This window comes from Lygodium microphyllum, chromosome 6 (assembly GCF_053477565.2).
Source record: "Lygodium microphyllum isolate KBCC chromosome 6, Lygodium_microphyllum_v1.1.10, whole genome shotgun sequence".
Classification (NCBI taxonomy): Eukaryota; Viridiplantae; Streptophyta; class Polypodiopsida; order Schizaeales; family Lygodiaceae; genus Lygodium; species Lygodium microphyllum.
In genome coordinates this window covers 59,972,555-59,985,520 of record NC_141140.1, presented here as the reverse complement: position 1 = coordinate 59,985,520, position 12,966 = coordinate 59,972,555, and the positions used below count along the sequence as shown (strand labels likewise).

The 12,966-nt window shown below is 40.6% G+C and overlaps 1 protein-coding gene across 1 annotated transcript; it reads left to right on the top strand.

Moving 5' to 3' along the window:
* Positions 1-1,936: 1,936 nt before the first annotated feature.
* On the top strand, positions 1,937-2,503 carry LOC148034612 (uncharacterized). Its single transcript, XM_087680690.1, has one exon. It carries the CDS (start codon positions 1,937-1,939, stop codon positions 2,501-2,503), a length of 567 nt encoding a protein of 188 aa, XP_087536816.1.
* The last annotated feature ends 10,463 nt before the right edge of the window (positions 2,504-12,966 follow it).

Genomic DNA, 12,966 nt, shown 5'->3' with positions numbered 1-12,966 from the left:
GAGCATTGAGGACGAAGACTAGTTTAGTGGTTTGTGAGTGTCTGTTTGGAGGATGTTATTTGCAGGTATGATTGCATTGGGAAAAATTACAGTAGATAGTGGTGAGTTGGATGCTGATGAGGCTAGAGAGTTTTTCTCTCACCTTGGTATTAAAATTGCTTTACCTTTAACATATAATCTAGAAGGCGATGAGAAGAGCGAAAGAGGCCATTCGCCAATTGTGCAAGCCTTGGCCAAAGCATGTGGTGGACCGGTGAGGGAGTGGCCTAGATTGTTGGCTTATGCCTTATGGGTTGATCGTACTATCCACAGTGTGACCACAGGTTATATGCCAGCTGAGTTGATGTATGGATAGAAACTAGTCATGCCTACAAAGACTTGCACACTCACTTGGAGTGCTTTACTATGGCAGTAGGATGAGATGACTAGAGAGGATCTTTTGGCTATTTGTATTATTTGGTTTGAGAGGAGATCTAAGGATATTGAGAGAGCTATCCAAAAGCTCAAAGAGGCTAGAATTCGGAGCAAAGACCGATTTGATAGAAAATATAGATTGAGACCTAGAGAGATTGAGGAGGGAGATTGGGTGTTGGTCTATGACAACAGTCTAGATAACCAGCATAGTGCTATCCACATGGTTTTAAGACGATGGTTTGGGCCTTATTTGGTGCAACATGTCCATGACAATGCTATATATTCCTTAGCAGAGCTTGATGGTACAGCCTTGCAGACTCCGATTGTAGGAAGAAAGAGAATCAAATTGTTCAAGAGAAGAGATGATGTAGCTTATGCAATTGAGGAGTTGGATGATGATTTTTATGATGGACTTAAGGCAGGAGATTTGTAGATAAGGATGTGGATATTGCACATGACTTTGCAAAAGATGAGGAGATTGCATTGATTGTCGAGTTTGGCAATGAGGATGGGTAGTTATGGCCCATCCAAAGGATGTGCAGGTTTGGAGGGGGCGGATGTCGTGACGTTGCACGTCCACCACTGCGAACATGAGGGTAGAGTTTTTCGCCAGGAATTTGAACTCATTAGTTAGCATCATTAGGAATTTGCTTTTTGTTGTGTGTGTCTTTTCGTTTGCCGTTTAGTTTGAACTGTGAATGGGATGTGTTTTAGAGAACAATACTATTGTTGATTGGTCTTGGATTCTGAGAATCACAAACAAAGTTTCGAGATAGATTATGCAATGATTATTATGAGGCCTACATGAATCGGTTAGTGGTAGAGTGTTGGAAGTTTTGCATGCGTCATCAAAGTTGACATCCAATGTCATCGATGGTGGGAGGACAAAAGTATGAGGAGAATATTAACTACAATAATATGAAAATTAGTGACTGTTCTCTCTACCCAAATGTGGATTTTCTTCGAGCCATATGGAATTGACATGGAAGGTTCAAGCCTTTGGATGGCCTTACATCGAAGGCAATATTCTTTGTGGACGATGATGTTGAGGTTCCTTTTGATACCTTGACATTTGCTTTCAATGTATGGACTAGTGCACGTGACAATATGGTAGAGCTTGTACTTTGAATGCAATAGCTACAACCATCAAGCCACCAATCCCTCGCCCGATATAACACCTCTCTCCATAGCTATTCCTTTCGTAGTGATCCTTTTCCTCTTTTGATGGGGGCACCCACATGAAGGGGTCCAAGGATGAACCTAACCAAGGAAAAAGGGGTAGTCTTTGTACATATTCCACCAATGCAAGGAAAAGGGAAGAGGCAAAGACTGTGAAGAAGGGGAAGGGAAGGGATTTCAGCCATGAAACACAAGCTTCTAGAGGCAACATTTGATTAATAGTAATAGCACTTCATCAGAGCTTCCAATTTGCGTACTAGGGTGGGTTCCAACAAAGCTATGGTGGGTTCGAGTAAAGTGATGGTGGGTTCGAATAAAGCTATGGTTTACTCTACGAGCTACCATGTCAGTGGTGGTTTGTGGTAAGCAGTCTCTGTTTGACAAGATCCACAGTTCTCCTCCAATACCCAAGAGAGTGTGGTGTGGGAGTGGAGGAAGCTTTCCCATTCATTTTTTATCATGGAGGAGTGGTGCATTGCTAGGGACTTCTGAAACTCTATCTCTAGCACAAACATCAGTGGATTTATTGAACCTTCTTTCTCAGCTGCAAGCATTGTTTCCAGACATGGATGGAGAGTTGTTAAAAAGTGCACTTGAATTGAGTGGAAACAATCATGATTCAACAATAAAGAGTCTCAATGAGCTTTGTCAAACATCAGATCAAAGAAATTTTCTGAACCACACTACTGAGGGAAATGCCACCATCAACTCCCAATCTGGAGATTTACTTGAAGGTGAAACTCTAACAGCTCTTGTAGAAGTAAGGGAGAATCTTGATCCAAAGGCAATCTTACTATTTCATACTACCGAGTGGGTTGATGTATTTGCACAAGAAACGCTAAGTGCATCCAATCTAGATGATGCTAGGGATTGTGCAGCAAGTCCTTGCAAGCTTTTGAGAAGACAGTGATGGCTAATGCTAGATCAATGTTTGAGGAGATGCAAAAGGAGAATGGGTAGCTAAAAGAACAGCTTGGAGTGTTGCTTCAAGACAATAAAATACTTAAACGGGACGTCACTATCGAGCATGAAAGACAAGTGGAGCAAGAGACTTGTGCAAATGAAATTAAGGAGCTGAAACAAATGATTACTCAATATCAAGAACAAATCTGAAACTTGGAGCTTATCTACCATGCTCTGACAAGTGGAGCAAGAGAGTTGTGCAAATGAAATTCAGGAGCTGAAACAAATGATTACTCAATATCAAGAACGAATCTGAAACTTGGAGCTTAGCTACTTTGCTCTGAACTTGCATCTTTGTAAAGTACAAGAAGGGAGATCAATGCCTAGGCATTTCCACCCTAATGGTGTACTAGAAGGGGATGACGACTACTATAAACGAAATGTAGAAAAAATAGCGGCATTCTAACACGTAGAGATTTGATGACGTGAAGTTGGAAAAAATAAAAAATATTTGTTAAAAAGCTTCTAAAAGCCTTAAGATTTTATTGAAAAAAGCTACAGGTTTTTTGGATAGCTGTGTGCTAAAGAGGAGACATAGAATTGAGGGGGCCCTATTCATGGTGATGGGTGTGATTGGAGAAGGTGATGACGAATGCAAGCATGGTGATCGAGCGTAAAGATGTCGACCTGAGCATTAGCAATTTGGAAAGTACATGCATTGCATTATCGACTGTGTCTCAGTGAAACACGTCTTGCTACAGTGATCGACCACGCCAGAAAGATGGGCATTCGGCCATGTGGAACTCTCATCCCAAGAAGTATGGAGCACAATCTTGCTCATGTTGTGTGTGGGGGAATGACCATTTCCTAGTTCTCGAAAGTTCAATATCATGTGCTGTCATTAGTGCTTCTGGATTTAAGCCAAAGGCATTGGCTTTGTGAAGTAACGTTGATGCAATGGAGAGGTCTTATTGTGGGTGGATTCTACAGCTTGAAAGCAATTGGAATATTCCTTTCAGCATGTTTGGGTGAGATCATCGCCGACGACCAGGGCAATACTTTCAAAGTTGAGCATTGCCATGGGGTTTACTACATTGGTTAGGAAGTTCATTGTGAAGGAAATTGTCCTACCCCTCTGTTCCTTGCTCGCTGGAATAGAGTTATCTTTATCTAAAAATTCATAACGTTTGTTGCAAAAATCATATCCCTATGGAAGATCAGAGTATGGATCATGGAAGATGTGCTATGCAGTTGAGCATAAGTATAATAGTAGCCCAAAAGAAGGAGATGTATGATCTCACTGCCTTCACTTTGCTCCCAATCATCATCAACAACTATCAAAACATATTCTTCATTATCATGATGGTCTTCAACATGTACAACAAGTACACAATATCCTACTTTGAGCTAGCTTGTGGAACGTCTCTCAGTTGTGTTTCCAACATACCCCCCTCATGACCCCATTATTATCACTTACACCTTGAACTCTTTATACCTAAACATGAAAATGCACATCTAAACTGAAATGATGTATTGCGAAGATTGCAATCCTTATATCCCCAGTTTGCCTTACCTTGCCTACATATGTATTCGATTGAATGTGAAACCTAACCAGTCTTCTTACTCCATGTATTTATCTTGAGTTGAGTACTCTTCATCATCCTTTGCTCCCGTCTCGCAAAGAGTCCTTGTGGCGAGCGACTTTCATGAACTCCCGCGTGTAATCAGTTCGTGAACACAACGTGAAAGTGTCGATGTGAATGCATCACTTCTGATAATCCAGATGGAAGATCCACCTTCAACATTGACTGCTTCTTCATTTTTGACCTATGAGATGAAGACTTTGTTACAAACTCTTTCTTCAGTGATTATGATGCAAAATGAGCAGATGTAATTATCTATGCAGCAACAACAACAGTTACATCAGCACGAGTTAGATCAACAACAATTGTTGCATCAAGAATAGGAGATACACATGGTGCCTTCAAGGCGGTTGAGGCTCTGGTTAGTGAGTGAATATTATTTGATGGTTGGAATGTTCAGCCTACATTAAAGCGTTTGAAAGCCAAATGCACTTCTTCAGAGTTCCGACCAACTGGAGCAACTATTTCTTACAACTTGTCACACCTGCTTTGCGGGTTAGAGTGATAGATTTGTTTGTATACGACTCTAACTGGGATGCTTTCAAGAAAGCACTCAAAGATGAATATTTTATGGAGGATTATGGTATTACTACACAAAAGACATTCAGAGAGTGGGTTTATTAGCCCAACAAAGGACTTGTTGCTTCTGAATTGTTGCGAGAGTTTGAAGAGCGATACAACCAGTTGAATGCACTAGAGAAAAGTGCTCTAAACTCAGAGAAGGTGGAGTTTTTCTTACAGACAGCTAATCCTGCACTTTAGGATGAGTTGGGAGAGCTTCTAGAGGACTGTATGCAACCTATGGGATTAAAGACGGATTGTTGGCAAGATGCTGTTGATGTGGTTTCTACACTGACAAAGAGGCGGAGATGGAAGGATCACTTGCAAATGCCCTATTCTTAGCCTGAAGATGCCCGCAAAATGCGGTGCAAAAAACGGATGCCCCATGTAGTTCAAATGCTCCACAATAAGTCCACATAAGCAAGGCTAATGCATACACAATGTCCCACACTTAGTCAACTTAGACAACTCCATCTTCTTTTTGACTTTGCTTGTGAGTACACTTAAAACTCTTGAATAACATAAGTACATAACCACATCCTCGGCATGTGCCACTTTATGTATTAAGAGCTTTCTTCTTCTGTTATGTCCTCTTCTTCATTTTTGAAGTCATCTTCTTCTTCCATGTCTACATGCTCTTGGATTATATCCAAGTCTTCTAACTCATAGGTTGAATTTTCTCTTCGTTTGAAGAGCTTGATTCTTTTTCCAGCTATGGGTACCTTCATGCTTGTCCCATCCAATTCAGAAAATGAATATGTAGCATTGTCATGTGCTATCTTTACCACATATGGGCCAAACCAATGCTTTACCATTTTTCTAGAAGCACAATATTGATTGCCCAGGCTGTTGTCATAGACAAGCACCCAGTCATTTTCTTGGATAGCTCTTGGCCAAAGTCGATATTGCTTATCAAATCTTCTTTTTTTATTTAGTCTTGTTGTTTTTAGCTTCTCAATAGCTACTTGAACATCTTCAATCTTCTTTTGTAACTTGTCCACCTGTTCACTCGTAGGACATGTCTTAGCAGCCCATTGGGAAGAGAGTCCAGAAAGCGCCGCCCGGCACTCCCACAAAATGACACGGGGTTTGTGATCTAGGTCTTCTTGAGTCTGCCATGAAGCGGAAGCATTCCGGCCGTTCCCACTTAGGATTGACCTGAAACAAAGTTTTTCTAATGGTCAAGTCCTTAGAGAGTAACTAGCATCGAATCCCAGACAAACTACTTTACGCAGAAACGTCAGGGTCGAAGCAGATTCATGTTGCACTTGGTTCAAGGAGAATGGGAAAAGAGAGGGATGCAAAGCTCGACCTCTCTGCTCGTAAGTCATAGTCCCATTTCATTCCCCTAAAATAATATAAATCGGGACTCTAGTACTCTAGATTCTAGGTCAACGTTTGTTGTCAATTTCCTTCGAGAAAAGTTTTCGGCCAACCGGGACCACCCATTTGTAGGACGGACTCATGGCCACATCCACCGCACTTTCCTCAAGGTTGCTTTAGTTGTCTAATTACCTACCACATTTAGTTTGACATGCAAAAATACCTTCCTTAACTAGCCAGTTAATCACTGGTTCCTTCACGTAATCTTATCATTGACATAGAAAAACAATGTCAAGCAAGTTCCTTTTCAACAATTGATCTTATTTATCAGTCTTTGGAATACATCATAATCCAGCCCGTAGGCTAATCCATAAATCTGCCCAAAGGCAATCCATAATCCGCTCCAAGGCAATTCAACAATCCTCAAGGATTACTAATCCAAGTTTCCGCCCGTAGACTAGTATGCAAGCCTCGAGATCCAATCCCAGTCATGTCGGCCTCTTGTGCAGGACCCGAAGGCAAGGAATTTACGGCCAGAGCCCCTTCGCACCCAAGCGTCCTCCTGCTCCAAGTAGTGCCCAACGGAGAGACCTCTCGCGGCAGGTTCGGTCCACGTACCCGGTGCTGACTTGGTGAGATCCCCAAGGCTTTGTTTGTTTACCCTTTTATCCTTGGGTTAGGGTTTATATCCTATTAACCCAATTAACAAACACCTTAGGTTCTTGGGCAACCTCGTCGCCCAACTTGATTGGTCAATTTCTTGCTAGGCAATACATCACTTCCTTATCTTGGCAAATCAGCCCAAGGAAGGGTGATGTAGCAGGATGTCTACTCATCTTCTTGCATATTAGACTTGCACTAGAACCTGCCAACCTTTTTCCAAGGAGTGGCAAATCTATCTTGTGATTTAAACACAAAGCCATGCAACGTTACAACTTGTGTACAAGTGTCGCACCTAACTTGTGGGATCATTTCTCCCATCAAATTGTATTTCTTGGTCAAGAAATATGTTTGGTCAAGATGTAGGGTTTGGGAGTCCTCTTGACCCAACCCAACCCTAACCTTACTAGGCCAATAACATTTGGTCCTAGGGTTTCTAATCTCAATCGGAAGTCTAGTATTAGGTCGATCGATCCTTAGGGTAAATCCCTAGATCATTGTTGCATGGGCTTCTAGCTAACCCTAACGTTCTGTGAATGTGGGTAGGACCTTTGGGATCAAAAGTCTTGACTTGGCATCCCAAGTGTGATACTAGACAAAATTTTTAACGTGACTAAACCCTAGCTAGCACTTTGAGGTGTTCATTGTACTAACTATTTATGCTTTTAAGAATCCCATGTAGGTTATGTCATTACAAGTGACTTAGCGAAATCGATCTACTTGACTTGGGACAAGAAACGATCTTTGCTAATATTTGTCCTAAAAGGTGTAAATAGTTGCAAGCCATAACATTACGTGCAAATATGCGATCCATTAACTTTTTCCTTCTATGCAACTAAAGGGTTTGCAATTGACCATTTCTTTTCCTTGCTAAAATCATAACGATTGACAATTTGGGGGATAACTCGCATAAAACCTACATAGATTTAATTTAAGAACTATGCCTCTAAACCTTTCATTTAATGCAATTGAATTTAGGCTTTAACGTGAAATGCATCTTTTTCTAAAACAACTTTGATAAAAGAAGTTCATGCATGACGAATGTCATAAGACTATTGTTGGCTTAATCCATTCTATGGCAATTAATTCGACTTAAAATACACACATCCTCGCATGCAACATGCAAGTTCATGGCTTCCTTTTCATGCCATGCAATTCTTGGACAATATTCAATGGCGTCTAAGATTAACCTCTATATGAATCACGTCCATGGATTTAAGTCATAAATGCAACATGTGACAAGCTCTATCCTTCTTAGCATGATCCCTCTTCTAATTTATGCATTATTCATTCAAGGAGATTGCAATTTAGAAGTGCAAGCATTCTTCAAGGGCCTGACATGCACTAAGCTTGTAAAACGAATGGATAAATGCATTTAAAATTTTTCTAAAAAACCCTCATGCTTAACGCGTCCCTTTCATGCAAGAAATACAAATGGAACCTGGAAATGAGGACTCGCAGCAATGTCCAAGTGTAAACTTGGGTTCGAGCCTTTCGTGTGTGCACCTTGCGTCTTTTGTTTGGGGGCCATCGATGACGTAGACTCTTGACTCCGCAAACTTGTCCTTGCCTTTTTGTGATCTTCGAACTTCCTCCAGCCTTTGGCAAATCAGTCTCAAAATCTGCCTACTCCCTCCCTTGCGCAGAAATTATCCTTACAAGGCGTGGTTATGAAAATCTGGGGAAGGCCGTGTGCACAAGGATTATGGAAGCCTAACTTTAGAAGCTTCTAGAGAAGCTTCTATACTTCTGTCTCAGAAACGTGACGTGGAGTGGGGTGGGATTGATTGGGGAGGAGGGATGAAGGCGACGATTGAGGTGAGGATGACGATAATGATGATGGTGATGGGGGTGGGGGTGGGGTAGGCAGTAGCAGCGCTACAACAGGCGACAACAGGCAGACTTCATGGCGGCGATGGCGAATGGCAGGCAGCACGACTGCCTCCTCTTCTCTCCTCTCTCCCCCTTCCCTGGAGCTTGGGGAGGGGGGGTTTTATAGGGCTAAGGGGGGGAGGGATAGCCTCTCATGAGTCGGGCTGCATGCCACTCCCCATGCCCTCCATGACTCATGCTTTCTCACACTCCCTCTCCCTGCCATGCATCGGCTGAGGGGAGGGGGTTATCATTAAAAAATTTGCAAAATTCTTATCATTATCCATTTACCCTTTTCCCTCTAGAAGAGGTGTTGTCACACGGGCTTGCGGTCTTCAAGCCGCTTTCTAGTTGCCATATGTACAAAGTCGTAACTCTTCTCTACTGATGCCTTCCTCCCAAGGTAGAAGACTCCATGTGGGAATAGTTTCTTCAATTGGCATAATTGGTTGTTTCCCATGCATGAGTTCAGTTGGCATATAGCCAGTTACAGTACTATGAGTAGTCCGTTTAGCCCATAATGCAAAAGGCAGCATTTTAGGCCATTCTTTAATCTTTCCTCTATAAGACTTTGCTAGAGCTTTGAGAATGGGCTGATGCCCTCTCTCACTCTTCCCATTGCCTTTAGGATTGTAGGCTGATGTCAAAGCCAACTTAATACCTAATTGAGCAAAGAAGTTGTGTGCCTCATCGACATCCAACTCTCCTCTATCTACAGTTACTTTGCTGAATATTTGCAAAATACTTCTTTAAGAAAAAAGCAACAAACAACTTGAGTGGTCTTGGTTGTTAAAGCTTTACCTTCAACTTGATTGGTTAAATCTTCTCTTCCAAGCACTAAATGCCACATATTCCATATCCTTGTAGGCATGGTTACAAGATCAATAACCCATCTATAATGTACAGACAAGGGATAAGTCGATTGTAACCCATCTTGATGCTTAACCATAGAGTACATCTAACACACATAACAAGTTTCAACAAAATGCTCTATGTCTCAATACATGTTCTGCCACCAATATTTTTCTTTGACTTTATTAAAGGTTCCCCATATGCCTCTATGGCCAGCCCACAAGCTTTCATGAAATTCCTTCATTACCTGTTGTTGCAATCTTTTGTTACCTAAAACTCGGACATGCGCTTCTTTCTTATTCTTTGTGTGCTTCCATAGATCCCCATCTTTAAGGAAAAAGCCATAAGCTTTCCTCTTAATATGCTTGAACTCCTCATTGGTCCAAGTATCCTTCTTCATTGTGCTCAAATATTGGTGATCTTTAGCCAATCTCCTTCTTAATCTTCTTCAAGGAAATGAACTGGAACTTGAGCAATGCAATGAGCATGCTGGCTTCTAGTTGAGTTCCCTTCATGCATAGACAAATCTTTGATCTTTGTTGCTATTTGTTGATTTGTAGCAATACCTTTTCCTGTTCTTGCTATAGTTAATACTGTTTCATTAAAAAAACCAGCTACACTTGCTATTTTCAACTTTGGTTCTGTATATGCAACAATTGAAAAGGTATTTTCAATAGTCATGGAATGAAATTCAACAATTATAGATTCTTCAACTTCATCTTCTTCCATCAACTCCTTTTCATTGTCATTTCTTGTGCATGACAACATGCCAGAAACTGGATTATCCTTTCTTGCAATATGCTTTAATTTGGGATTGAGAGATTTAATATATGCAATCCATCTTAGCATAGCAATGTCGGGTGTTGAGCAGTTGGCAATCATGCCCAAGAGTGGAAGACAATCAGTTTCTATCACTACAGGAGTACCTATAAAGTATTCATGATCACACTTTAATGCTGTTACAACTCCCCACAACTCCCTTTTTACTTGTGCATACCTCCTTTGACGTTTATTGAGAACCTTTGCTCCAAAATGAATTGTATACCTGTTACCTTCAAGATCTTCTTGGCCAATAGCCCATACTATCCCAATGAGATTTGTATCCACAGTAAGAATGATGGGTTGTCCATTTGAATTATCAACCCTTTTGAGAGTGGGGACTGAAATTAACAACTTCTTTAATTTGCGTATAGTGAGAGTATGCTCTTTACCCCAAGAGAATCTTTGGCCCTTTCTTAATAATTGATAAATATTTTCGGCTACATGAGCAAAATGTGGTATCCATATGAGATAGAATACACATGCGCCAAGGAATCTTCTCACCTCTGATATGTTTGTGCATTTTTCTTACATTCTGCTGATGGCATCTATCTTGATTGGTGAAGGTTTACGTCCATATGGGCCACACAGATGTTTGACCACTAGGACTTCTTCTATCCCAAAAATTGATTTAGCTCCAGAAAGGGTAAGATGAACCTCTTCTAGCCTTGTCAAAATCCTGTCATAATAATGAATATGGTTAACTACAAATGTCCTACAGCCGTGTTCATCAAGCTCCTCATATTCACATCCCTTGATAGGTACATCATCAAGAAAATGAAGAGTAAAATGTGGAATAAAGTCCCTTAAGACTTTGTGCATGGCATTCATCATGTGGGCCACGAAATTTGTTGCACCTTGTGGTAGAGTACACATGTGGACCAATCTAAGAGGTGGCTTCATTGTGGTAATGTCTCGGCTCTCTAATGAAAGCTGAAATTGATCATATCGTGAATATAGGTCGCCCATGGAATAAATTGCTCTCACTGCAAAAGATTCAGCAAACTCGTCAACAATTGGACCCGAACCAACATTTTGGATTGTGACTTGATTAAGAGGCTATAGATCTTGAATGAATCATAAAGATCCATTTTTCTTGGGCACAGTAAACCATCCATTTGAGTAAGGTGCTAAAGAAGGTTCTAAAATATTCATTCTAATCTTTTCATTCAGAAGTTCTAGTAATTTGGGAAAATGCGCCCTTGAAACAGGAATAGGCTTGAGGTTCCAAGGCACACGTGGAACCATAGAAATGACCATAAAAGCCACAATATTTGGATCTACACAGCCTATTTCTTGACTGAAATACAAAAGCTTTTTCATGCTTCATTAGCATTTGCATAAAAGAGTGTTTTTCAACCGACAATAGAAAATAATGATCACCTATTTTGAGATCTTTTATACTTTTAGACGTAAACTTGTGACCAATGTTGGTAGGATCATGAAGACTCGGTTGATTTGCTGCCCTATCAGCCAGCCCTTCACTTTCAGGGGGTAGTGGAACTGCCACATGCTTGACTTTCTTATCCACCGTCTTGTATTTTGTCTCCACTTGTGCTTCAGTCTTGTTGGGAAAACCAATATCTTCCTGCTCAATAAATTCTTGAATTGTTTGATAAAAAACCAATGTATAGACTTCTATGGATTGATTTTCAGCTTGATTTTCAGCATGAACAACTGTATATATTTCAGCCAATGTGTCAATAGTAATCAACCCAAAAAAATGCCTAAAATATCTTCAATTTCAGCCATCATGTCATAAGTTTTTACCTCCATTTTTACATGACATAAATATTTTCTTTCGGCTTTAGTCATGGCTGGAAGGGACTTATAACAACCCATACTATTGACTTAACATACATGTAGATTTGTTAGAGACACAGCTTCTGAAGCATAAGGAGACACAATCTTTTTACATGAAGCACTGCCATAGCCTCCTTTTACACCAGTGTAGCCCTAAATCTCTTGAATTATCAAGCATTAGGAGGCATAGGATAATCCCACAATCGATCTCTATTTCGATGATGGTTAACACACACAGTAAGAAATTGGATAGTTCGTTCATTATCATTGCTTTGGATTCAAGCATAGAAAAAGCCATCATCAAGAGCTTTTGTTTCCAAGCGGGCTTTAGAAATGTAAGGTTGCCCAAGAATGATAGGATAACTACAAGAGTCTTGAACAAAGAAGTGAAAATTATCTTTTATGTCTCCAATAATTACCTGTAGATTAGAACATGCAGCATATAACTCTCCAAAAGAATTCTTTGCGGCTCTCATTTGCCAGTCTGGATCAACATCTATGGGCCATCTGTCGCTTTCATAGAGTCTTCTAGCCATGACATTTATCTCAGAACCATGGTCCAAGAGTGCAATACATGGTATTTCTTTTTCTCCAATTTTTACAATTTTCTCTGTTGTTGCTCTTGCCCAATGTGTACGGGAGAAGTGAGTGCTTGGAAAGAATTGAGCTTCTTCCTCATCATGCATGTGCTGTAGATGACCTTCTTTTTGAGAGGCAGGTTGCCCAATTGGATTGGACTAGCCGACTATTACATTCTCAGCTTTTACTTATTCTATTTTTACTTCCATGCTTTCTTTATCTTCAGCTTCAATTGCTGCAATTAATTCTTTAATTGCTTCAAGCTGAATTCCTTGTGCATTCAACTTCTCTTCATCCTACACAAATACTTGAAGAGCTCGCAAAAAAGCATGCATTGTTTCTTCAGCATCATCACCAA

What these genes read in the sequence shown, in the direction of transcription:
- LOC148034612 (XM_087680690.1), top strand. Translation starts at nt 1,937, where the DNA reads ATGTCAGTGGTGGTTTGTGGTAAGCAGTCTCTGTTTGACAAGATCCAC.